At 46.5% G+C, this 26,694-nt stretch overlaps 1 protein-coding gene across 2 annotated transcripts; it reads left to right on the top strand.

The window, feature by feature from the left end:
• The first annotated feature begins 3,118 nt into the window (after window positions 1-3,118).
• On the top strand, window positions 3,119-22,958 carry LOC125122737 (tyrosine-protein phosphatase non-receptor type substrate 1-like). 2 transcript variants are annotated; one of them, XM_047771444.1, is made up of 6 exons: window positions 3,119-3,242; window positions 10,312-10,674; window positions 16,124-16,441; window positions 16,994-17,323; window positions 21,374-21,482; window positions 22,109-22,958. In XM_047771444.1, the coding sequence occupies exons 1-5, from the start codon at window positions 3,191-3,193 to the stop codon at window positions 21,478-21,480; spliced, it is 1,170 nt and encodes a 389-aa protein (XP_047627400.1). In that variant the 5' UTR covers window positions 3,119-3,190; the 3' UTR covers window positions 21,481-21,482; window positions 22,109-22,958. The 2 variants fall into 2 exon arrangements, with proteins under 2 accessions (XP_047627400.1, XP_047627401.1); XM_047771445.1 differs by having other exon boundaries at window positions 3,122-3,242; window positions 16,994-17,311.
• The last annotated feature ends 3,736 nt before the right edge of the window (window positions 22,959-26,694 follow it).

Below are 26,694 nucleotides of genomic sequence, written 5' to 3'. Positions count from 1 at the left end.
CAACCTACACCACAGCTCACGGCAACGCCGGATCGTGAAACCACTGAGCAAGGGCAGGGACCGAACCCGCAACCTCATGGTTCCTAGTTGGATTCGTTAACCACTGCGCCACGACGGGAACTCCTGTCTCTATTTTATTTATATCCTCTATGAGCTTTATTATTTCTTTCCTTCTGCTGACTTTGCTTACTTTGTTCTCTCTTTTATTTTCCTTTCTTTTCTTTTCTTGCCTCACCTGTGGCATATGGAAGCTCCTGGGCTAGTGGTCAAATCAGAGCTACAGCTGGGTCAATAGACACAGCAACACCAGATCTGAGGTGCATCTATGAGCTATGCCACAGCTTGTGGCAATGCCAGATCCTTAACTTACTGAGTGAGGCCAGGGATCGAATCCACATCCTCACAGACATTATGTTGGGTTCTTAATCCACTGATCCACAATGGGAACACTTGTTATCCCTTTTCTAATTCCTTTAGAAGGTAGGTAATATTGTTTGAAGTTTTCCTTGTTTCTTGAATAGCTCTGTATTGCTATAAACTTCCCTCTTCAAAATGTTTTCACTACATCCTACAGATTTTGGAAAGTTTTGTTTTTATTTTCATTTGTCTTATGATATTTTCTGCTTTCCTTTTTGATTTCTTCATTGACCCATTGGTTTTTTGCTAGTATGTTTTTTAGTCTCCATGTGCTTGTGTTTCCCCATTTTTCTTCCTGTAATTGATTCCTACTTTCAAATCATTGTGGTTGGGAAAAAAATACATGATATAATTTCTATCCTCTTAAATTTGTTGAGACTTGCTTTGTGGCCTTGTATATGATCTATCCTGTAGAAAGTTGCATGTGCATTTGAAAAGATGTTTATTCTGCTGGTTTTGTGTGGATATGTATTAATTTCAACTGGTCAACTGTGTCATTTAAGATTATTGTTTCCTTATTGATTTTATCTCTGTGCAATCTGTACATCAATGTAAGGGGGTTAAAGTCTCCTACTATTACTGTGTTATTGTCAACTTCCCCCTTTATGCCTGTTAATATTTTCTTTGTATATTTAGGTGCTCCTGTATTAGATACACATGTTAATGAGTTTAATATCCTCTTCTTGTATTAGTCTCTTTATTATGATATAATGTCTTCTTTGTCTTTTGTTATAGACTTTGCTTTAAGGTCTATTTTATGTGAGTATTGATACCTGCTTTCTGGTCATTTCATCCCCTTACTTTCAGTCTCCAAATGTATTTTAAAATCACTCTTTCAAGTTTCATGAAAAACTGTTTTAGAATTATTATTTGATTGCATTGAGTGTATATATTAATTTGGGAAAATTGACATCTGCAATATTGAATTTTCAAATTCTTGGATACAATATACCTCTATTCATTTTGGTTTTTTAAATGATTTTAAATACATAATTTTGCAATTTTTTCCCCTGATGGTCTTATGCATCTCTAACTACAACTATATTTAATATTGGGATCTTTAAAAATTACGATTACTGTTTTCAGTGGTTTTGACCACTGTATAGTATTGTAATTGAGGTAGGTCATCAATGTTATATCAGGCAAGCTGAAAAAACTCTTACTATTGCTAATAATAAGAGTATTATTTTAATATGGAACTCTGTTAACATTAATCCAATCATCTACATTAGTTTTAGCTTTATCAAATATTCATATACAAATGGTTTACAAGTCAAATAGTTCTACAAGTTCTATATATGAAAACCGGAGTCTCCCTACTCTCCTGCCATTTTACACATCCCAGAAGAAACAATTTTCAACTCTTTTAACTGATTATTTTAAGTTTTACTATTATATGTCATATAGCATGCTTATATTGATACTGCATGATTTATTATTCTTAGACATTATTTAATGACATCCCACTGTGGAAGATGGGGATGTAATATTTTGTTACTCCTGATCTCAGGTCACACATGAATATCTTATACCCTCATCACCCTATATAATTATAGTTTTGGATAACTTAATAGAAAATGTCTCTGTTATTATGACTATGAGAAAGCTGAGTTTATAACAATCTGTTTTAACTTGTATTGATCGTCTCATGTGTATATTTGTGTAACCACCACCATGATGAGGGTGCAAACCATTTCATGACCACAAAGTTTTCCATGTGCTAGCCCTTTAAAATGATGTACATCCCCACTAAACCAAACCTCTGGCAAATCCCATTCTGTTTTCTATATATCTATAATTTTGAGAATGTTGTATAAGTGGAATTGACATTTGAGATTGGCTTTGTTCACTCAACATAATGCCTTAAAGGAATTTTTAGTTGTCACATACATATATAACTCATTCCTTTGGATTACTGAGCAGCATTTAGTGGTACAGATGTACTAGAATTTGTTAAATTGTTCACTTATAATTAGACATTTTAATTTTTTCCAGTTTTTTGCTTTACAAAGAAATCTGCTATAAATTTTTTTTGGACGTATTTTTCATTTCTCTGAGATAAAAGCCTGGGAGTATAATTTCTGAGTCATATAACCCACTTCTCTCCTAAAGGAAGTAGTAAATGATTCATTTTTGGACATAGGCCATACAAGTTCTGAGGTTCACTTTGCACTGTGCATTTGAGCTAAATTTTAACAGTTACATCAATAAAGGGTTGGAATAGGGAGTCATTTCAGGAGAAGATCTCAATCCATCCCAATGCTGAAAAGGGCCTGGCACCCTCTTCCTTTTTCCAGTTGAGTAAATATTGTCGGGGCAGGTGCAGAATGAGACCACCAGCCAGCCCCATCCTAGGGTCCTGGGCTTGGGACTATGTACACAACCTACAACTACACGTCCTTCTAGGCTTAGAGCTCCAAATGGGGACTCACCATGAAGGGGTTTGAGGAGCCCAGTGGAGACAACAGAGGCCCCAGGTGTGGAGGAAGACATTTCTGCTAAGCTTGTTCAATCTCTGTGGAAACATAAGGTAAGTAACTTATCAACTTACAATTCGTAGCCACATTCTCTTCTTGATTTCTGCTTCTCCATTTAGGAGTAGGAACTATCTAGAATCCAGAAGTAAGTTACTATCTCATGGCCATTTCATCCAATCATAGGCACTTCCTCTTATATCACAGGAAGTGGGGTTTCTCTCCTCTCCACAGAGCACAGAAGTCCAGTTCTCACCAGGACACACATTTGGACAGACCAGGCTCCTCAGGTCTCCACAATGCCCATCCCTCCTCCTTGCCTGCTGCTGATTCTAATGCTGGGACTCACAGGTGAGCATTCCTTGGGGTAGATCCCCTCTCCCTGCCCCCTGCATCTCCCCCTACCCCTGAACTTCTAGAGTTTCCATGTAAACTTGGGTGTGCCCTTCAGGGCAGTCAGAACAGGTCAAGGACTGGGCATTATCCAGAGCATGAAATCATAGATCTGAGCATTTCCTTTTCTGGATCCATTTTCTGCAACTGGTTACAAGACTCATCAAAACAGATGATACTTCAACACTGACAATAACAAGATTATGTGCCTTAATTTGTCTAATCCCCACAACATCACAGTGTGATAATTGACTATTACTCCTAAACTGAAAATGGGGAAACTGAGGCAAAGAGAATAACTTGCCCAATGTCACTTACCTAAGGCAGTGGAGAACAGGATTTGAGTCCAGGCTGTTCAGCTTCAGAGTTGATTCTTTTAAGTACATTATGCAGCTCAGCTTCTCAGAGGAGGCTAATGGCAGAAAAGAACAGGAAAAGCAAATAGTATATTCGTCATCACCCATCCTGCCACTCAAAGGTCATCAGAGCTTAAATCTTGCTATGTGTACTTCCAAACTTTTGTTAGCGATGTGTTCATTGTTTCCTATGTGCTAAATTGTTTACTACTTTATTTTTTAATTTTTTATAGCAGATATTTTTTTAATTTATTTTATTTTTTAAAATCATTTCCCCAATTTTTTTCCTACTGTACAGCATGGTGGCCCAGTTACACATACATGTACACATAGTATTTTCTCACATTATCATGTTCTGTCATAAGTGACTAGACATAGTTCCCAGTGCTAATTTTTTTTTAACTTTTATTTATTTTTTTCCTCTTTTTAGGGCTACACCTGCAGCACAGGGAGGTTCCCAGACTTGGTGTCGAATTGGAGCTGTAGCTGCTGGCCTATGCCACAGCCACAGCACTGTCAGATCTGAGGTGTGTCTGTGAACTACACCACAGCTCATGGAAATGCCGGATCCCCAACCCACTGAGAGAGGCCAGGGATTGAACCTGCATCCTCATGGATGCCAGTCAGATTCGATTTTACTGAGCCATGATGGGAACTCCAAAATTGTTTACTACTTTTAATGTGTGTTGTAATTTCATTTAATCTTCGAAACAACCTGTAGGCTAGCATGCTAAGCTACACTTTAATTCATGGTTGTGGATGCCTACATTTGTGTGTGTGTGTGTGTGTGTGTCTGTGTGTGTCTGTGTCTGTGTTTATGAATGGGTGTGAGGAAATGTTCCCAGACACATGGGATTTCAAAAAGACTTCCTTGCTCTCAAATCATTTTTAGTTACATTAAAAAACATGAACAGATATTTAGTATTTGTTGTCTTTTAGCAACATCTCTCCTTGTTTGCTTCTCTATAAATCTACCTCTTTCTCTTCCCCAAGCTGTTAAGACAGGGAAACTTCTCTTTTGGTAAATGAATAGAATTTTGTGCATTGCTATCTCAGCGTCCCCTCTTCCTTGCTCAGTAGGGGTGAGGAAGAAAGAAAGGGATTCTTGCCTATATTACTTATATCTATACTATATTCATATTTTCTATATCTGTGATTATATCCATATCTATATATCTGTCTTTATCTCATGCTAGTTGAATACTCCAGGTCTTAGGAGATCAAGTGAGTAATAACTTTTCATTTTCTTGAACACTCACCATGTGCCTGACACTGCTGGAAGTGCCTTTTGGTTGTTAACTCATGTGATCCTTATATCTAAGCTAGATGCTCTTGTCACCCCTGCCTTACAGATAAGAAAGCTGAGCAAGGAGAGGTTCAAGGTCATTCAGTGGTAAATGGGAGAGGTATGATTTGAACTCAAGCAACTAGAGCTCATAGATTTAACCATTGCTCTCCTTAATACTGTGCCCCTGCTTCAAATTCATGAGGTTTCTGCAGCTTCTGCCAATACATGTGGAGAAGGGTGAGAGTGTGGAGAAGAGGGTTTGTGGTTTTCTTCTGCTGGGCTCTTCTGCTTCCTTTATACAGGCAAATCACTTTTGTTTTTTACCAAATAATCTATATGGGAAACTCAGTTTCTGACGTAATTTCCACAGAGATTACCCACTTAAAATTCAGCACCTCAGAGAGATAATCACACTTGACAATTCATACATCATACATATATTTTTGGATACCTACTATGTGCCAGGAAATGTGACAGGAACTTGGGATGCAGTGGTGAGTTAAAGAGACAAAGCAGGTGCCTTCATGATTATTCTTAGTAGAGGAAATAACAATAAACAATAGTTAAGTAAATGGTATAACCAGTTAGAAAGTGATAGGTGTTTTTCAAAAAGAGTAGCGGATAAGATCATTGGGAGAATCTGTAGGGCAGGATATGTTTTAAACATGACAGTCCTGGGTGGGCATCCTTGAGAAGGGGACGTGTGAGCAAAGACTGAAAGAAGGTGCTGGAGTGAGCCATGTGGTCACCTGGGGGAAGAGCCTTTCTTATAGGGATCAGCATGTGCAAAGGCCCCAAGAAGATAATCTTCCTCCTGAGATCAAGGATTTGGACTTTTGCTCTGAGTGAAATGGTTGCCATAACAAGGTTTTGAAGGGAGAACTGACGAGATCTGACATGAGTTTTCATTTATTCTAGCATTTGGTTGAGAGTTGAGTACCACAGGATGTAGACAGAAGCAACTAGAGCATTTGAAGCCATTACATTCATGCAAAATGCAATACAATAAAATTAAACTGGCTGCACCTGGACAGTAGTAGATATAGAAGAAAGAGTTCAGATTTTGGCTGCACGCTGAAGAAGAGGCAACAGGATTTCCTCATACATAGCATCTGGGGTGGGAGAGAAAGAATTCAATATTCTGAGACATGAACTTCTGGAAGAAAAACTTAGCTGAACTGAAATCACATCTTGCAATGTTGAACCACAAGATTTTCTCCTTACGGTGCAGGGAAGCAATAAAAAAGAAACAGGATGGTTTGTGGTGCAACAACAGCTCTGATTTATAGCCCTGCTATCAGACCATACCTGTTTAATAGAACATGTCAGCTAAGAAAAGCAACAGATTTTCATGTGTTGATTTTATATCTCAAAATTTGCTGAATTTTTAAATTAGCTCTGACAGTTTTGAATGTGGGAATCTTTAGAATTAGGACATAAAACATCATGTCATGTACAAACAGAGATAATTTTCCTTCTTTCTTTCCAGTTTGAATATCTTTTGTATATTTTTCCTGCCAAATGGCTTTTGTTGGAACTTCCGGTATTGTGTAGACTAGAAGTGGCACAGTGAGCATCCTCCTTTCTCTTCCTAACCTTAGGTGAAACACTTTCAGAATTTCATCATCAACTCTGCTATCAGCTGTGGCTTTTTCATATGTGACTTCAGCTATTGAGATATGTCCATCTATTCCTACGTTATTGATTGTTTTTAATCATGAAAATGTGTTCACCTTTGTCAAATGCTTGTTCTGCTTCAAACGAAATGATCTTTTATTTCTCCTCTTCCTTCAGTTACTGAAGTGGTAAAATACATTGTTTGATTTTCACAAATCCCAACTGGTCCTGGTGCATAATTCTTTTGATGTGCCATTGAATTGGGTTTGCTAAATTTTGTTGAGAATTGCTGCAACAATAGTCCAAGAGATATTTGTCTGTATTTTTCTCGTTATGCCTTTGGTTGGTATCAGGATAATGCCTGAGAATGAATTTCAATAGGATTCAGAAATTTTTTGGGAAGAATTTGAAGAGGAATGTTAGTTTTCGTTTAAAGTGTGAAAGCATTCACCAGTGAAGACAAGTGGTCTGGAGCCCTTCTATGTCGGGAGGCTTTTGATTATTGACTGAATCTTCTTACTAGTTATTGGCGTACTCTCATTTTCTATTTCTTCCTGATTCAACACCTTGGTTTTCTGCTTTTTTGGGAATGTGTCCATTTTCTCTAGGTTATCCAATTGTTTGGTGTTCATTTGTTCACAGTACTCTTTTATACTCCCTTTCATTTCTGTAAAATTATTAGTATATGTTCTTTTATTTCCGATTTTAGTTCTTTGAGTGTTCTCTCTCTCTTTGTTTTCCCCTTAGTCAATCTACCCAAAGTTTTGTCAACTCTGTTGCTATTTTTGAAGGACCACTCTCCGTTTTGCTGATTTTCTCTGTTGTTTTTCTATTCACATTTTAGTTTTCTCTTCACTAATCTTGACTATTTCCTTTCTTCTGCTAACTTTAGGTTTGGGGTTTACTTGACGCTTCTTTTTCTAGTTTCTTCGAATATACTGTAAACTTACTGATTTATGATCTTTTTTTAACTGTCTGAATTTTCAGTTATTAATTTCCTTTATTAATTTTCTTTTAGAGCTGATTTCTGTGAACTTCACATGTTTTGATATTATGTGTTTATGATTTTTATTTTTTTGTCTTTTTAGGGCTGCACTCACGGCATATGAAAGTTCCCAGGCTAGAGGTTGAATCAGGCTAGAGGTCAAATCAGAGCTATAGCTGCTGGCTTATGCCACAGCCACAGCAACGAGGGATCTGAGCCGTGCCTAAAACCTATACCACAGCTCACAGCAACACTGGATCCTTGACCCACTGAGTGAGCCCAGAGGTCGAACCTGAGTCCTCGTGGATGCTAATTGGGTTCATGTCTGCTGCAACACAATGGGAACTCCGGTGTGCTTATGCTTTTATTTGTCCCCAAGCATTCTCCAATTTCCCTTGAGATTTCTTCTGTGACCTACTGATTTTTTTTAAGAGGATGTTGTTTGATTTCTCTGTATCCAGGACCATTTTTTTTTCTGTTAGTGATTAAGTTTAATTTTACAAAGTGTTTGACCAGTAGGCTGCACGAAGAGCCCTTCTCTCAGATTCCTGTAAACTGTTTTGTCATTCATCCTGTGTGCCAATGACACATGCATATACTACTGTTACGGCAACAGGCTTCTGTAACTATCAGAACAGATGTGTGTGGTAGACAGAAAGGAGACCCCCTCCCCAAGAGATTTATGTCTTAATACTCACCTGTGTTACTTTACATGTTTACTTTACACGGCAAAAGAGATTTTGCAGAAATGATTAAGATTCTTGCTATTTGGAGAATACCCTAGGTTATCAAGATGGCCCAATAGCAGTGATTATGGGGATAAAATAAGATAATTAGTTTAAACATCCCACTAGGGGATTAAAAACAGAAAGGGAATTTTTAGGGAGTTTGTGAGAGTGTCATAAGCTAATGACCACCCAGGAAAAGATTGCAGTAACCTAGCAAACATCTACACTACCTTGAAGGAAGACCAAGAACCTCTAGGCTCCAGACACACTGGAGCCGCAAACCAGATAGAATATAGGACAATCGATGTGGCATCTGAATCTTTTTACATGAAGTCAAGGAGTTAATGGTCCTGGAAGACCAGCATTTCTGCATATATTCAAGACAAAAATATAGGTGAAAGGAGAAAAAAAAGAAAAAGCTAGCAAGAGGGGACATTATACCAAAACCTGAGCTGAAGTACCATATTTTAGTATATAGTACCACCCTTTTGCTAATAAACATATGATTTAAGTAGCACCATGACAGTCCTGGTTAAACCATATAGGGTCAGAGGAGGAACTAAAGATATAAGCCTTGACATCTACCCCCAAATGAGGAAGAAGGTGGTCTTCTCCCCTCCCCTCTTTTTCTTGGACTATGAAAAGGGAGCCTCTTCCTTTGCCAGCCTGCTTCTGTCTCTCACAAGCATTCTGTGCTAATAAGACTCACTCTCTGCCTACCACTTTGCCTCATGCTCAATTCATTCTGTGATGAAACAAAAGAACCTGAGTTTCAGTAAGTGCTGACACCAGGTGAGTGGTTTCAACTAGAAGCCCGTGGGTTTGAGTCCCTTCCTAGTCAGAGATGGTGGATTTGAGTCCCAATTTGAGTTTTGGCTGGGTTCAAAGCCCATCAGAGAAGGAGTGTGGCTTTGTAATCACAAGGAATGCAAAAATGGAGAAGTACAACTGACAGTGGAAGCAAGATTGGAGCAATAGGAAGGTGGAAACCATGAGACGGGGAGCAGAAACAGTCTCAAAAGTTTGGAAAGGAGTTCCCGTCGTGGTTCAGTGGTTAACGAATCCAACTAGGAACCATGAGGTGGCAGGTTCTATCCCTGGCCTCGCTCAGTGGGTTAAGGATCTGGGGTTGCTGTGAGCTGAGCTGTGGTGTAGGTTGCAGAAGTGGCTAGGATCCCACATAGCTGTGATTGTGGCGTAAGCCAGCGGCTACAGCTCTAATTAGACCCCTAGCCTGGGAACCTCCATATGCCACAGGTACAGCCCTAGAAAAAGGAAAAAGCAAAAAAAAAAATTTGGAAAGGCTGGAATCAGAGCTTGTGGAAGAAATGCAGCCCAGCTCACATGCTGATTTGAATCCAGTAATACTATTTTTGATTATTTGACATACAGAATTATAAAATAATAAACTGTCATTTTAAGCCACTCAAGATTTCAGAATTTATTATAGCAGCCTTAGGTAACTTATATAACACAACTATGTCTTTGGGGAAAAAAAAAACCCAGGGACTTGAAACAATGTTTGACTTTCTCCTGAAACTAAACGTTCACCATGTGTTGGGAGTTCGGCACATCACTGTTGATCCAGGAGCCAGGTGGAAGGCACAGACTCCATCATGAGCATATTGACCTCTGGGGAAGAGGAAAGGTGGTCCAAAGGTTCTTGCAGTTAAAAGAATAACCTACAAATTACATCCATCACTTCTCCACATGACTCAGTGGTCTAAAGAAGTCATGTGGTCCCACCTAATGCAAATGCCAGAAGAGAAACCCACCATGAGGCCACAAAGGGAACAGTCAGAAGTATTAGGTGAATCGTGACGTGGTAGAAAGGAAGGTCTCAAGTACACAAACCCATTCTCTGCCACATCCTTAACCCCCTCTGTGCCTCAGTTCCCTCATTCATATGAGGGTCTCGTGTTACAGGCTCAGTGTGAAGGTTGCATTCAATGTAAATACAATGGGCTGAGCTCAAGGCCCACACATGGTGCACTCAGAAAACCTGCAGGACCACCTAAGGATGAATAACCAACTGCTGTGTGTTTCCCTCCAGGAGTGGCAGGTGAGGAGGGGCTGCAGGTGCTTCAGCCTGAGAGGTCCGTGTCTGTCGCAGCTGGAGAGACGGCCACTCTGCCCTGCATTGTGACCTCCCTGATCCCCATTGGGCCCCAAAAGTGGTTCAAGGGGACAGGACCAGCCCGGGAGTTAATCTACAATTTCAAAGGAGATGGGAGCCACTTCCCCCGAGTAACAAATGCTTCAGATACCACAAGGAGAGACAACATGGACTTTTCCATCCGCATCCGGAACATCAACCCCGCAGACGCCGGGACCTACTACTGTGTGAAGTTCCGGAGAGAGACCCCTGTGGACGTGGAGTTTAGGTCTGGGCCGGGCACTCAGCTCACTGTGAGTGGTGAGTATGGCGGGGACGCCTCACCCCCTGCTCTGTGACAGCACCTCAGTCAGAAGGTCCTCCACTCTTCCAGCAAGAATTAAGAACCAGGAGAGGCAGAGCGTGCTTACCTATGGTCTGGCTCTTGATTTGCTTTCACTTCCTTTGGTTGACCAGGAAATCTCAGGCCTTGAGAGGTTGTGCTATTTGCTCAAGGCCCCAGGACTGGTGTTTGGTGGGAAAGGTCTGGGGCCCCAGTCTGCTTGGCTCCACAGCCCTTTGCCTTCAGGGATAAGGAAACAGCAAGTCAAAGGGACTTGCCTGGTCACAGACCAGACCTCACATCCTGCCCCCTGAGATTGCCCCCACAGTGTGCCCAAGACATCAGCCCCCAGAGCTGCCCATTGTTTTATCAGCTGCTCAACACTCAGCGTATGCACAGAGCATGGTTCACTTGACAGGCTCCTGTTGAGGACACCAAGCTCTTCCCAACCTTGGGCTGAAAGCGCTGCAGTGCATAACCTGGTAGATGCATCACTACTCAAAGGGGAAACATCCATGGACGTGGCATTGCTAGGCCCGAGAGTATGTGCCTTTCATTAATTTTATTTTGGCCGCACTCAACCATGTGGAGTTCCCGGGCCAGCAATCACAACTAAGCTGCCGTTACAACCTATCCCGCAGATGCCCCAACGCTGCATTGTTTCACCTGCTGGGCCAGGCCAGGAATCCAGCCTGGGTCTCGGGCTGCCCGTCTTCAGAAACCACAGGAGGAGCTCCAGCCTGTGTAGTTTATTTAAGGTGAACATGTCATTTAGTGTCCCTTTGGAGTGTGGCAGGGGTTTCCCTGAAGGACAAGACAAAAAATGAGATTTACGGCATATAGTACATTTCAAAATCTCTGTAAAAATGACTTCAGCCTTCGCCATGCTTCACCCAGAGGTACCACAACCCTGACCCAACCGAGCATCCCCAACACAGCAACAGCACAGTACTAGATTTGGCAACAGGGCAGTATGTGTATCTTAATTTTGCCGTTTTACTGTGAAATTTCCCTCCTCGTAAGGGTAGCCCTCCGGTCTCCCCACAAGCCCTGGACCTAAGCAGGGAAGGTGGCTTCATCCTGACTTTGCAGATGTTGCTAAACTTCCCAAGGGGGAGCCCCTTGCCCCGCCAGTCACAGCTAGTAAGTGGCTCCCATGCCCCTCAGATCTGCTGCCCCCCAGGACAGGGCTCATCCTCTTGCCCAAGCCCCTGCCCCGATGAGTCCCTGGATGAGAAAGGAAGGAAGTGGGAGGGGTCGGGGAGCAGCAGCCCCTCCTCAGAGGCTGAATCTTCCTCATGCCTCTTATTCCTTCCAACCGGTGCTCTGAGGGAGGGGCCGTCTGGTTTTCCTTTGTAGATGAGGACACTGAGGCTCAGAGAGCAGACCTGGCTGGCGAGCAGGGAGGGGAGCCAAGGCGGACCCCCAAGCAGCTTGACTCACAGCTCTGTTCTCTGCACACCGTGCTGTGCTTGTCAAAGTGTGCAGAAAGCTCCAGCCTCTCCTGAAAGCCCTGTAGTAATACGGGTCTTCCTGGTCTCCCAGCAATAAGCATTTCAAAGGGTCTTGTGTAGGAGGCAAGTCTAGCTTCACAAGCATATTCAGCAGAGATGCGATGCTCATGATGTGCTGAATCTCTTCTTCAAAGACAGGGCTCCACACACTGAAAAGCATCAGGAGCCTTTTCTCCCCAGTGCTGTGATGTTGCCCCTTCAGTGAGGAGCCTGCAGGTGCATCCCCGGGCAGGGCAGGTTGGACAAGCAGAGAGGGGCCCCTGCCGTCCCAGCCGCACCACGCATGCCCATCCCTGGCTCTGCAGACTGAGGACAAGGACAGGGTGCTGCCCCCTGGAAGGCACTACCTGGGGCCCCCCACCAGCAAGAGCTCATATTCTAGACTCAGGGGTCAGGATCCAGGTCTCACCCTTGATGCTTCAGGGGCCCCAGTTCTGGGCCCGCAGAGGCCACTCCTCCCTGTAGCTGCTCAACGTCAGGAATCTAGGAGGGAAAGGGGGGGTTGTTAGTATGGGGGCGGGTGTGGGGGCACTGGCTCTGTTGATGGGCATGAAAGCTTTGAGGTGACAGGAAAGACTTCTGGGACACAGTGGGGAGGGTGGGGGACAGTCCCTTCATTGCTCTCAGCCTCAGGTTTCTCATTGTAAACTGGTGATCTCATGGTCTCCTTTGAGGAGAGTCGGAAGGACCTGAGGTGCTCTGTCTACATCCCCAGCACAGAGCAGGGAGCCCCAAAGCCAGTGTTATGTCAAGGTCATGACCAGTTCCCTGTGCTGGGCCTCATCCCCTCCCCTGTGCAAGGAGGGTTATCACACCAGCTTGGGCAGGGTGTCCTGAGGGTACAGGGACCTGGTGACAGGACAGTCTCTCTGTCAGCGAGGCTGCTGGCCACCCAGGCTGTGAGTCCTCAGGAGTCTGTGCTGACTGGAGAGGGTCTAGGAGCCCTGGTGGGTGGGTGAGGGAGGGGGTTCCTGGGGGTCAGTGCACAGAGGTTGAGAGCCTGAGCCGAGGCCCCTGCCTGGACCCCATCCAGCCTCGGCCCCTTCCTGGCTCTAGGGCCTAGACAAATCCTCCCCACATTATGCTCGGGGTCCTGGTCCATCAGGGACAGCACTGTCCTCAGAGCCACTGAGCGATGCTTAGAAAGGTCTTAGAGCAGAGCCTGGCACGTGATACACATTCCACCAAAGGTCGCTCTGATCCCCTGAGCCAGAGGGACCTCGGAGGGGTCCCTCTCCCTCCAGGACTAAGCCTCACTGGGGATGGGGTGGAGCCAGTGCCTTTCAACCTCATCTGGACCACCTGGGAACCCTGACCAGCTCCCCAGACCCTGGCTCCACACTAGAAATTCAGATTGACTTGGGCAGACGTGGGCCTGGGCAGCCGAGTGTTCTACCTCCTGCAGAGGGTGCTGAGGCCCAGCCAGGGCGGAGGGGCCTGGGCTCCGAGTTCCCTGAGTCCCAGAGGGAGAGCTGTGGTTTTGCCCTGACATGGGCGACTCCACCTTGGGGACGGAGCTGCAAGAACTGCTCTTTGAGGTGTGAGGGCTTCAGCATAGGCTGGGCCAGGGCCAGCTCATAGTAGCCCAAGAAACAAAACTGTTGGACTGACAGAGACCACACCCTGTGGCGCTCCCCTGGGCTGAGAGGGGCTTCCTGCCCCTCAGGCCAGCCTGTTCAGACCCAAGCTTCATTGCTAAGGGACCCTTCCCATCTCTCAACACTCCCATGTCTACACAGAGCCTGGACATACCTGCAAACACTCACTGCTCAACCCAGAGCCCTCCTGCCTCAACACAGCAAAGTGTCACACATGAAGGCTGCTCTCCCTCCTTTCCAAATGCTTCCAGCTCTGTAAAGGGCTGACCTGCAGGAAGATGCTTGTGGTATCTTGTATTCGGAAAGCCTGTTCTCCTAACCTGTGCGCTGAAGGAATTCTTAAAAGCAGAGGAAGAGAATAATACTCTGGTGTTTCTACTCCTTTGTTCTTTTCATTTGGGTTTTTCATGTCAGCTCCATGGAACAAGATTTAAGACTTTTTTGTTTGTTTGTTTATTTTTGCTGTGCTTGTGTTCTTCCTTCTCGCTGCCTAAAGAGTAAGTAGGCATGTCCATGTGTTTCTTTTCTATGGAAAGTTTCATTTGTGCCATATATCAGATTCCAGATAGAAGTGAAATCATATGGTACTTGTCTTTCTCTTTCTGACTTATTTCACTTAGTGTAAAATCTCTAGTTCCATCCATGTTGCTGCACATGGCATTATTTTGTTCCTTTTTATGCCTGAGTAGTATGCCATTGTGTCTATATACCACATCTTCTTAAGCCAATCATCGGTCCATGGATATTTGCGTTGATTCCATGGCTTGGCTATTGTGAATAGTGCTGCAACAAACATGCGTCTTTTTCAAAATTGACAGAAGACTACATCAGCTATAATGGAAAAATTAGAAAACATTGTAAAACAAAACAAAACAAAACAAATTAAAAACACCATATTAAGAATCTTTTTTTAAAAAACATTCAGTAGGTAGTTTTAGAACTAGGAATGACCAGATCAGACAATACCAACCACTGGTGCTACTGACAAAGCACCCACTATGTGCCAGACTCTGGGTTGTAATACGTTCTCCCTCATCTTACCAGGTGGTCCTTTATCCACTTTGTCAAGAATCAGACAATGAGGCTCAATGATAAAGAACAGAAGCGCTAAAATTTCTCAGTCCTGTGTGCAGTGAGATAACCTCTGACTTTCAGGGGCTGGATGACTCAGGACAGCCGCGTCCTCCCTGAGCCTCGTCTCATAAATGGAACCATGCTCAGGCCTCCCTCACAAGGCTGGTGGGAAGATTAACGAGCTGAGGGGGAAGGAGAGATCAGGCCATCTTTGGGCTTCAAAGAAACCCTCAACAGGTGGGCAAAGAAACCCTTTAGAGGGTGAGGGTGCTGGTGTTTCTATAACTTGTGCTGGTGTTTCTATGACCTGACATATTAAGATACCTCTTTACTATATCTGAAAACACATTTGATGAGTTATAGGAAGCAAGTTAAAATGTATAAGTGCAAATATTTGTGATATTTGTTGTCAGCTAACCTTCACAGGAGGTGTTTGATAATTAGGAACCATTTGGAGACACCCTACAGAACCCTCCACAGGGTGAAAACACCCTCACTTTTGATTTGCTGATCCATGAATCCACCTGCTTCTTAAGCCTGTGTCTGTGTCTCTTCCGATTTAATCACAATGAAGAAATTACCCACCTTTGGATTCTGTACTCAGCAATCTTTGTTTTCAACCCACACTGACCCAACAGAAGAACCACGACTCCCAAAAAATTCGCCGTCTCCCTTTGACAGTCAGGAATTGACACCTTAGTCCTACTAGATTATTTGTGGAAAGAATGAAAACTCTGAAGAATATTCATAAATACCTGAGGGAACGGCTTGGGATATAAGTAAAGTCTTGAGTTAAGGCTCAATTTACTTTGTTTAGCTTTGTGAAGCAGCATGTATTTAACTCAAAGCAAAGCTGCTTCCACTGCCTGATTTACCCCCCACCGCAATGCTGGGCAGGATAACGGGTTTTGCAGGGGAGGCCAGCTAGGAACCGTGACCAGGAGGGTGACACACGAATCCTCACTTCTGTTCCTGTGCCCAGGTCAGTGGGACATCACCTGGCAGAGGAAGGAAGGTTTACATTGAGCGTGGGCTCAGAATTCCACGTGGGCCCTGCCCCTTACTCAGAGCTCACCTCTGGGAACCTGGGTCCCTCTGAAAGTTGAGGATGCTGACCTGCCAGCCCAGCATTATCAGGGCATTAAAAATAACATATCGAAAGTTCTTGAGTGCGTCACGCGCTTATGCTTAGTGATGGAAGTCACGCTCATGTTGATTGTTTAAAAATGCTCCTTTTGCAGCCAAGCCCTCTCGGCCCGTGGTCTCAGGCCCTGCGGCGAGGGCCACACCTGAGCAGACAGTGCGCTTCACCTGCAAATCCCACGGCTTCTCTCCCAGAAGCATCTCCCTGAAATGGTTCAAAAATGGCAATGAGCTCCCAGCCTCCCAGACCAGCGTGGAGCCCGAGGAAAACGTTTCCTACAGCATCTCCAGCACCACCGAGGTGCTGCTGGCTCTGGGGGATGTGCACTCCCAGGTCATCTGTGAGGTGGCCCACGTCACCCTGCAAGGGGGCCCTCCTCTCCGTGGAACTGCCCACTTGTCTGAGACCATCCGAGGTAGATACCCTCACATCAGCCCACGGCCACACCTGCCCCAACCCCCAGCCTGCCCCTCCCCCTGCCTTGAACTGCCTGGAATCTGCTTCCTGACAGTCCTGCCCAACCACCAGGCTCCTAGCTGTGCTGGCCACTCACTGCTGCTTCCATGGCAGCCGCGAGGTGGGTCATGTCCAGGCCCTGTGCTCAGAGGTTCCCTGACTCGACCCAGAGCATCTCCAACGACGGAGCACCTGCTCTAAGCCAGGCCCCCGTGTGCTTGGTGATTTCATGTGTTTTGCGCCAGTTATGATATTCCCACCGCATGCCAGGGGCTGTGCTTGTAGATTTCCCTCCTTATACCCCAATGACAGGTCCGGAGCACCTACTGTGTGCCCTGCACTGTGCTCAGTGCTTTCATTCATAGGCCCAGAGGCCCTCGGTGTGAGAGCACCCGTGGCCGGCCTGGCTCGGTCCTGGGTGACTCCCTGCTGTGCTGGGAGCTGGGATCCAGCCCCTCCCCCATGACCTGTCTGTTCCACAAGGTCAGAGCTTCTGCCTGTGCTGTTTCAGTTCCACCCACCCTGGAGGTTACCCAACAGCCCCCGACGGGGAACCAGGTGAATGTCACCTGCCTGGTGAAGAAGTTCTACCCCCAGCGCCTACAGCTGACCTGGCTGGAGAACGGAACCGTGTCCCGGACAGAAACGGCCTCGACCCTCATGGAGAACAAGGATGGGACCTTCACCCGGACCAGCTGGCTCCTGGTGAACTCATCTGCCCACAGGGAGGCCCTGCTGCTCACCTGCCAGGTGGAGCATGACGGGCAGCCGGCGGTCACCAGAAACTATGCCCTGGAGGCTTATGTCCACCAGAAGGAACAAGACACAGGTGGAAATCATGGCGAAGCTTCTGGTCACATGACGTGGCACTTAAATGAGATATTTTTTCAAATATGTAGAGTAGTAATTCATGTTTATAATAGAATACTGTAGAAATCTATAAACAGCAAGTAGAATTTTGAAGTGATCACCCTCCCCCAAATCCCACTCTCCACGAGTTACTACTCATAAGAATTTAGTACAGTTTTGTAGAACTTTTGACATTAACATATTAACGGAAGGGAGGGAGGGAGGGATGGAAGGAGAAAAGGAAAGCCTGAGATCATCCTGTTCAGAGCATCCTGCCTCTTGCTTCCTGCAGTTAACAATAATGACCTTCACCCTGCCCTGTCCGCCCACCTCCCTCCATCCCCTTCCTTCTAGCTTCTGCCTAGTCTCTCTCCATCCTAGATTCTTCCATCCATTAGTGGGGTCACTAATGTCCCCCCAGCAGACGTCTGTACCTACTGCTCTGTGATCTTCTGGAAGGGGCGCTCTGAAGACTGTGAAGTTGGAGTCTGGGCCAGGCACTGGGGTGACCGAGAGGGGTCCGTGTCCAGCCCTGCTTTGTCGCTGATTTGTGGCCGTGGAGCAGCAGGGATCCCAGGTGCTCACTGCACATTTACTAAACACCAATCTCTCTGCAGTGGTGATCTCCTTTCCTGCTTCCACCACCCTGAGGGTTTGGACTTTACAGAAGGGACTCGGGAAGCAATGGGCCTGATGGGGTGGCAGATGGCTTGCTTTTAGTCCAGGTGATTGGGCTGAACGCAACAAGGTAAAGCTGCCTCTCTGAGGACAGAAAACACCAGCCTGCACAATGGGTAGGTACTCTGCAGAGGCAGGTTCCCCTGAGCCGGGCTTCTGCCAAGGTCACGGGGGGATCCCCTTTCTATGACGAAAACGTGTCTTCTCATACAACACCAGGAGAAGGTCAAGTGGATTTCCAGGAATCTTTACTCCAGGGGAACTTTCAAAGGCCCAGAGTCCTTCCCAGGGGCCCTTTGCTTGTCCTCATCTGTGGAGTCAACACTAGTTCATCCAGAGTCTCTGTCCCTCTGCCTGCTGGATGAAGAAAGGGAGGAAGGGGAGGAGCACCCACTTCCCTTACACCAGAGATACAGAGAAGTTGCATCATTGTGTCCACTCATGACTTAGTCCTGTGTGCACATGCACAGGGCCAAAGAGTCCACAAGTGTGTGGTCCTATGATTACGAACACGGATCGTCTCAAAACCATTACACACTTGGTAAAATCAACAATAATTCCCTTATATCATCTGAAGTGGAGTACAAATTCAATTTTACAAAATTTCCTTGTTTTCTTTTATTTCTGTTCTTTTCTCTTTTTAGGGCCACAACCGCGGCAAGTGGAAGTTCCCAGGCTCAGGGTGGAATCCGAGCTACAGCTGCTAGCCTACGCCACAGCCACAGTGGTGCCAGATGGGAGCCATCTGCAACCTACACCACAGCTCCTGGCAGCACTGGATCCCCGACCCACTAAATGAGGCCAGGGATCCAAACCACATCCTCATGGATACTAGTCCGATTCCTTTCCCCTGAGCCATCTTGGGAAGTCCCCAGAGTTTCTTTTATGGTTCTTACGTGGACGAAAAGTGTTCTTAATTCCTCTGTAAATATTTAGGGACATTTTCCTGTGACACCATCTGTGTCTCAAGAATAATATTTTATTCCTTTTTTTTTTTTCATCTTCTTGTCCTTTGTCTTATTTAGGGCAGCACCTGTGGAATATGGAGATTCCCAGGCTAGGGGTCCAATTGGAGCTGTTGCTGCCCGTCTACACCACAGCCATAGCAACGCCAGATCCGAGCCAAGTCTGCAACCTACACCACAGCTCATGGCAAGGCCGGATCCTTAACCCACTGAGAGAGACCGGGCATCGCACCCGCAACCTCATGGTTCCCAGTTGGATTGTTTCCATTGCGCCACGACCGGAACACCTCACTTTACTCTTGATTTCAAATTACTGGCAAGAAGTTGGATTGGTTAAGAATATTCAAATTATTTCATCTGAAGGTATTTAGTCCATGATTTCTGCCTCTACAATCGTTCATAGTATTTTCTTACTACGGTTTTGATGTCTGCAGGTTCTGTAGTGATGTCCTCTCTTTGATACCTGATACTGGACGTGTATCATGTTGCTTTTCTTTTTGCTAGAAATCGGAAGACCTAGAAGTTTCCCAGTTTTATTTTTCTTTTAAAAGAACCTGTGTTTTTTCTTTTAGTTATGTATTCCATTGTGTACCTGTTTCCAGCTTTAATGGTTTTGCTTCTATATTATTTCCCTCCTTCTGCTTTAGCTTTCTTTTGCTCATTCTGTGTCCTTTCTTGAGGCAGGAACATACACGACTGGTTGCGACCTTTCCTTTAGTCCAGTGCCACCCCTGGGTCTCCTCCTGGGCCACTAGGAGAGTGGACCTGCTGCCTGACTGCTGTCTTCTTCCGCCAGTGCTCAGGTCTCCAGCTGTTCTGCCTCCTCTTCCTCCTCAGAGCCCTCCTACACTCTTTCCAGGTTGTTTCTGGGGTTCCCGTTTGACCAAACAAGGAGAAGAGGAAAACCAAGTCCATTCCCTCTTGTCTGGGGGCTACTTGAACTTGCTGTGTCATCTTCCATCTCCTGCTTTGGCTGGTACTGTGGGTGCTTCCAGGTGCCTGACCTGGCATGCCTGCTAGTGTATTAAGGCTGGAAATGGTTTTCTGGGAGTCTAGGTTGGAAGACTGGAGCAACGGGCAAGATGCCTTTGGGACAGTGCTGCCCGGGTCCCACAGCCTGCCCCAGGCACATGAGGGCAACAGCCACGGCTGTCCTGGGTCCAGTGAGTCTAGCATGAGGATGCACATCTTTTTGTTCCTTTTGATGGGATTGGGAGGTTTGACACCATGTCCAGCTTAAGGGATCTCGCTTCTCCCAGCACAGCATCATCTACTATGTTAATGGAGTTTCGGCTTGCTTGCTGGCTCGGTGGTTTTGACAGTGGTGTTGAAAGATTCTGAATCCTCTAGGTTTGTAGTTCTTTTGCCTTTCAGGAACCCAAATCCCTCTCCCTTACTTTTTTCCTTTTCCCTTCGCCATGCAATTGCCAAACTGCTCTTCTTCCTTTGTTTTTGCCTTTTCTACCCAGGAGTCACATACGTTACATCCTGACTGCCCGCTGAGTGACATGTGTCCTCCTTGAATGAGGCTCTTTTTGCCACTAAGAACTTGCCGGGTGGAGTGATCTAATACAAGACCACGGCACTGTCCTACACTTGCAGAGGACAGAAGCCTGCAGGGGTTCGCCAGGTTGTGATCCTTCTGAAGGTTCTAGAGGAGAATCCCTTTCCTTGTCCTTGCCAGCTTCCAGAGGTCCGACAGTCCTTGGCAAAGGGCCCCACACCCCTGATCACTGGTTTTCCCATCTCCCCTCCTTCTCTGACTCTCTTGCCTCCCTCTTTTACTTCGAAGAATCTTTGGGATCAGATGGCCTCACTCCGAAAACCTGAGCTAATGTGCTCCTTTCAAAAGCCTTAACGCAGTCACTAGTGTTCATCCGAGTTGCCATGTAAGGGGACTCTGCCAACTCTTTTCAATCAGGCCGACTTTGAATCCCCATCCTGTGAGGGCTGCTCTTCTCTACAGGAGACTTTTCAGTTTTCTCCAATGTAGGGTGGATTTATCATTGGTGATGGTATTTCCCAATACCTTTTGTGTGCCTTTGCTGCTACCCTTGTCTGTTTCTCGGGCTCTTCTCCTGGTGGCCGGGAGAGGGTGGGATGGCAGCTTAGTGAGAGCTCATCCATCAGGATTTGGATGATTTTTCTCTTGACTCACAGCTATTTTCAGTTCTGGCATTTGCTCTTCAAGTAATAGGACCCCTGCAGCCTGAGACAGGAGTGGGTGAGAAGGAGTGGGTGAGAAGGCTGTCTGTTCCACTTAGTGCCCAGGACGGGATCAGGTTCAAAGCCTCAGAGTGTTGATGGGCCCAGGTGGCCTCAGATGGCGTAAGTGGAGGCCCCTGGGAATGGCTCCTGCGGGGTTTCTCTAATGTGTCCTCCTGTCTTCTCATTTCCAGACCAAAAGATAGCTTGTCCTCTCCTAGTAACTCTTATCCTAGTGCTGAAGGCCCTGCTGCTGGTGGGTGTCTCTGTCATCTTTGTCCACAAGAAGTTTTGGACCTGACCGTAAGTTCTGGGGGAAGGGAGGGCAGGAATTGATCTGTCCCACAAGACACAAGATCCCCAGTGGGGGCTGGCCTCAGGGCACACAGGGTCAGGGCCCTCGTGCAGTTACGAGAAGGAGACACAACTACCTCAATGCCCTCAGGACGATCCTGGATCCCATTGAGAGGTGCCTCACTCCCAGCAAGTGTGTGGGGTCCTGGAGGAGGTGGGCTGGATCAGGGGTTTACAAAGGGTGTCTCCAGAGATTCTGTGGAGGTAGTGGGCAGAGGGTGCTGAAGGAGGGGCAGCGGGTTCCCTTGGAGACCATTTCAAGGTCACTTAAATCCTGGGGCTCTTGGGACAAAAAGAAACCACATTTTAGGGTACTGTAGGGAAGTCCACACAGGCTGTTCTTGGGTACCCTCTCTGGCCCTCCATGTGACAGACGGGCTGGGGAGTGGCTGGAGAAGGAGCATAAGGACCTGGCAAGGAGGCTGGGTGGGCACAGAGTCCGATCTCAGGGCTCCCTATGCTGTCCATGCTTTCCGAACAACTGTCTCAGGAACAGAACACCTGGGCCTATAGGAAGCATGCAGGGAACGTTTCTCGAATGATGAGCAGATAATAACTCTCCACGTTTCCCACAGCTCCTTCCTCACCCCCTTGCTGGTGTCACTCTCCATCTCGCCTGCTTCATTCTTGCCTGAGGGGCCCAGCCCAGGAGAAGGACCCAACTGGAAGCTGCCATGACTCTACTCCGAATTCCTCGCCTCCACGGAGGCCTGCCTCTACACATGCTCCAGGAGCAGCCAGAGCTGCGTCTTCACGCATGGTCCCGAGCAGGGATCATGGCCGGGTAGCTCAGGGGACCGATTCACGATGTCTGCCTGGAATGTGAGAAATAAGGCCAGTCAACAGAGATCAATGGCTCTCCCCCATGGCCAGGACCTACACATCATGTCCCTCCTCAAAGGAGTTTTTCTGTCTTGTGGGTTCCTGCCTTCAGCCAACTCCCTACCCTTTGATGTGCTCCTTTACATCTTGAGAACACATGGGTCCCCATCCCGACTTTAGGAAGAAAAGTGGTTCTCCTGCCTTTTTTATCTTCCCTTTTTATGGCCACCCCTCTGCCACATAGACGTTCCCAGGCTAGGGGTTCAATGGGAGCTGCCACTTCAGGCCTGTGCCACAGCTATGGCAATGCCAATCCAAGCCACATCTTCAACCTATGCTCCAGCTTATGGCAATACCAGATCCTTACTCACCGAGCAAGGCCAGGGATCAAACCCACATCCTCGCAGATACTCTGTTATGTTCTGAACCCACTGAGCCACACCAGGAGCTCGTCTGCTTTCTTAGTGCCCTAATGTCCTAACCCTCAAACCCAGAAACTCTCATCCCCTCCTCTCTTTGCTATGGGAACACTCGTTCTCCTATCATCTTGCATCTGGTCTACCTCTGTGGCTCGTGGTAAATACACTGTGTCCAGAAGCCTTGGAGGCAGCCTTGATTTCTTTTATAGCTCATAAAAGCGAGATGGTGAATTTCAATCTACTCTCCAGAAGAAAAACATGAAAGCCTGATTTCTCCTACTTCCCAATTTCCAGGTAAAAATACTCTCAGTGTGGCCAGTTCCACCTTACCATTTGTTCATCAACCAGCTTGTAGAATTCCTGAAAGTGTTACGATGGGTTCTCAGCTGCCAGCCCAAGCCTCCTCCAACACACAACTGAGCTGGAACCGTAATCAGTACGTTCCTACCCCCACCAGAGCTCCTTGGGCCCAGGCACCACCATCTCCTCCTGCACCATTGCTATGGTCTCTGACTCTTTCAGCCACAGTGATTCTTTGGGAGTGCAAGTCAAAGGCTACCACTCTTCTCTTTCCTTCTGCAACATATTTCCCTGCCTCACTTTCTTTTTTTTTTTTTTTTCTTTCCGAGTCTCAGCTCAACTGTCACTTTACCAAAGGCACCTTCCAGGCACCGCTTTATAGAAAGTGTAAATTCTTCTCCAACCCTGTTATTCCAGTTGCTCATAACCTGAGCAATTTCTTTCCTAAGCACTTATGACTCTGACCCACAAAACATGGGCAGCCCTCCCTTCGCATGGTAGAGAAGAACTATGAAAACTACGTGTAAAGTGAAAGCAATCCCAGTAATCTGTGGGATACATAATGATTGTTCAGGGACTAAATCTTATTTCGAGAGCAGAATCAAGAGGGCAGGAGGAGGAAGACACCCTGGTGGTGCTTAATTTCTCCCATAGACACGTCAACAAGCAAAATTCTGCACATACAACGATTGGTACAGAACATCTTCTGAACACTGACAGAAGACCTTAAACCTTCAAAAGGGGCAGGAAACTCTCCACATAGCTGGGTAGAACCAAAGGAAAGAGAAAGAGAGAGATGAGGGTGGGGGAAAAGGAATCAGAATGAGACCACACTCCTGAGAGGGAGCCGTGAAAGGAGGAAAGGTACCTGCACCCCAGGTACCTGCTAGATGGGATGGAGGGGGAAGGTCAAAGCCTCGGGGAATAATTCAGCAGCCAGATCGAGGAAGGCAAAGCAGGAAGAGATCCATATAGACCATGGGTACCACTGCCCCTGGACACCACAGCATGAGACACTCGGACGGGGGCTGGGTGCTGAAACTCAGGCTCTGGAGGTCACTTCTGGGGAGAGGACTAAGACTGGCTGTGTGGAGATAGCCTGAAGCTCCAGGGAGCAGTGTGCCATGGGCTGGGGAGCAGAACACCACAGCCAAGGGAACCTGGGAGGAGGTCTTGGCCTGCACAAGAAGCAAGGTGCCATTGGTGTGGAGGGTGAGAGCAGGACGGGCAGAGCACCACAGCAATCTCCCTAGGCACATGCTCACTCTCAGAGGGCAGGGCCCCTCTGGCGTGGGCTGCTGGTGGCAAGGGGCCACTTGCTCTGGCTATGGGACACCAGGCACCCCTTGTGTGGGCTAAGGGCAGCAGGGGGCTAAGCACGACATGGTGCCTCTTGTGTGATCTGTAGGGGCTGGGGACAAAGCAGAGCAGTCACCTCAGAAACCAGAGGGAGGCATTGCCTGCCACCACCAGGGCTCTGTGGACAGCCACCACCTGCGGCCCCAGTCACCTCAGAGGTCAGCAACAAAGAGGGCACTGCAACAGAGCACCACCTGTTGTTGTTCTCACTCCCCTGGGAACACACCTGCCCTGCTGCTTCCAGCCAAATGCTCTGGGAAGGGCCCACACACTTGATCGCTGCCACTTCCCAGGACCCCGCAACTACGACAAGCCTGGGCAGCACTTCCTGCATGTGCTAAGAGGGATGGGGTGCTTCTCGTGTGGTCTGCAGATGGCAGGGGCAAACCACGACACTTATCGTGACTCCAGAGGAGAGTGTGGCCAGCCACCACTAGGGGTCCATGAACACACACCACTCATGGCCCCAGTCACCTCACAGGGGCCCAGAGAAGAGGGCATTGTGATGGCACACCACCTGCTGTTGCTCTCAGTCCCCTGGGAACTCACACACCCTGCCACTGCCACTGCCACTGTCACTGCCACTGCCACTGCCAAAGGCTCTGGGCACTGCCTCAACCTGCCGAAGGCTCATTACCACTTCCCAGGGCCCTGCAACTAGGAGTAGCCTCTGCCACCTTCCTGCAGGTCCTTGTGACTGTCAAGAGCCCAGCAACCAGGCACGGACTACGAGCTCTACCCATTACCTCCTTCTCCCTGGAAACACACTCAGCACTCTGGGGATAACAGCCTGCTCACACCAGACAAAGGCACAGCAACCATCCAAGCTCCCACACCAAACATAAACAGTATCCCCCACCAACACAATGCAAAGGGGCACTCTTGCATAGAAACGGCCCTCCAAGACTACAGCGTGGTTTCCCTAAACTCACAGAAAAAGAAAAACATAAGCAAGATGAAGAAGCTCAGGAACCAGTCCCAGGTCAAAGAACAGGAGCAGTCACCCGAAGCAGCAAACAATGAAACAGACCTCTGCAGTCCCACAGACACTGAGTTCCAAAGGGAGACAGTGAAAATACTGAAGGCATGAAGGATGAACAAGAAGGGATTTTCAGCAGATATAAACAGTGCTGCAGATTCCTTTGGAAAGGACCTAGAAAATATAAAGAGGAAGCAGGAAACATGAGAACATTCATTTGCAGAGATGCAAACTAAGCCAAAGGCACCAAAGAGCAGAGTGAACACTGCGGAGGAACAAAGAAGTGACTTGGAAGATAGAATAATGGAAATCGCCCAATCAGGACAGCAGACAGAAAACCAACTCAAGAAACATGAAAGCAATATAAGCGGTCCATGGGATATGAGATCTTTGGGCCAAACTTCACAGAATAAGGATTCCAGAGGAAAGGAAAAGGGAAAGGACATTGAAAACACATTTGAAGAAATCATGCCTGAAAATTTTCCAAATCTACAAAAAAAAAAAAAGAGAGAGAGAGAGATATCAAGACACAGGCATCACAGAGGGCCCCAAACAAGTTGAGCCCAGACAGGTCCACACCAAAACAAATTAGAAAGAACATGGCAAACGTTAACGATAAAGACAGGCAGCAAAAGAAGCACAAAGCGTTACTTGTAAGGGAACCCCCAGAAGGCTATCAGCTGATTTCTCTGCAGAAACACGACAGGCCAGAAGGCAGTGGCAAGATCTACTCAAAGTTCTACAAAGGATAAATGTGCAGCCTAGAATACTCTACCCGGCAAATATACCATTTAAAATAGGAGACATAAAGCGTTTCCCCAACAAGCAAAAGCTATAAGAGTACAGCCATCCTAAACCCATTCTAGAAGAAATACTGAAAGGGCTCCTCTAAATGCAAAAGAAGTAAGAAGAAACAGGATGGAGGAAATCACAATGGGAAAGCAATCCCTTAAATCAGCCGGTGTACAGACCTAAAGGGAAAACATTAAACCTACTGGAAAAGTGAGGAGAAGCCCAAGGAACAGCTGAAGGACAAACCTGAAGATGTGAAAAAAGGACTTCGAAATCATAGAATGTGGGGAAGGAAAGCAGGAACATCTAGACTCTTTGTTTAAAAGGATGCATTTGAGCCTATATGACCATCAGGCTAAAGCAAGCAGTTATAGGAAGGGTTAACATACTTGCACAACAGGGCAACCACAAATCAAAACCAAACATCACTTTCACAAAAACTACAAAGAAAAGGACACAAACATAAACTAAACGGAAATCATCTAGCCAA

The sequence above is a fragment of the Phacochoerus africanus genome, chromosome 3, assembly GCF_016906955.1.
Source record: "Phacochoerus africanus isolate WHEZ1 chromosome 3, ROS_Pafr_v1, whole genome shotgun sequence".
NCBI classification, from domain to species: Eukaryota; Metazoa; Chordata; class Mammalia; order Artiodactyla; family Suidae; genus Phacochoerus; species Phacochoerus africanus.
Note: the sequence above shows the minus strand (reverse complement) of the source record. Positions and strands in the feature narration are given on the sequence as shown.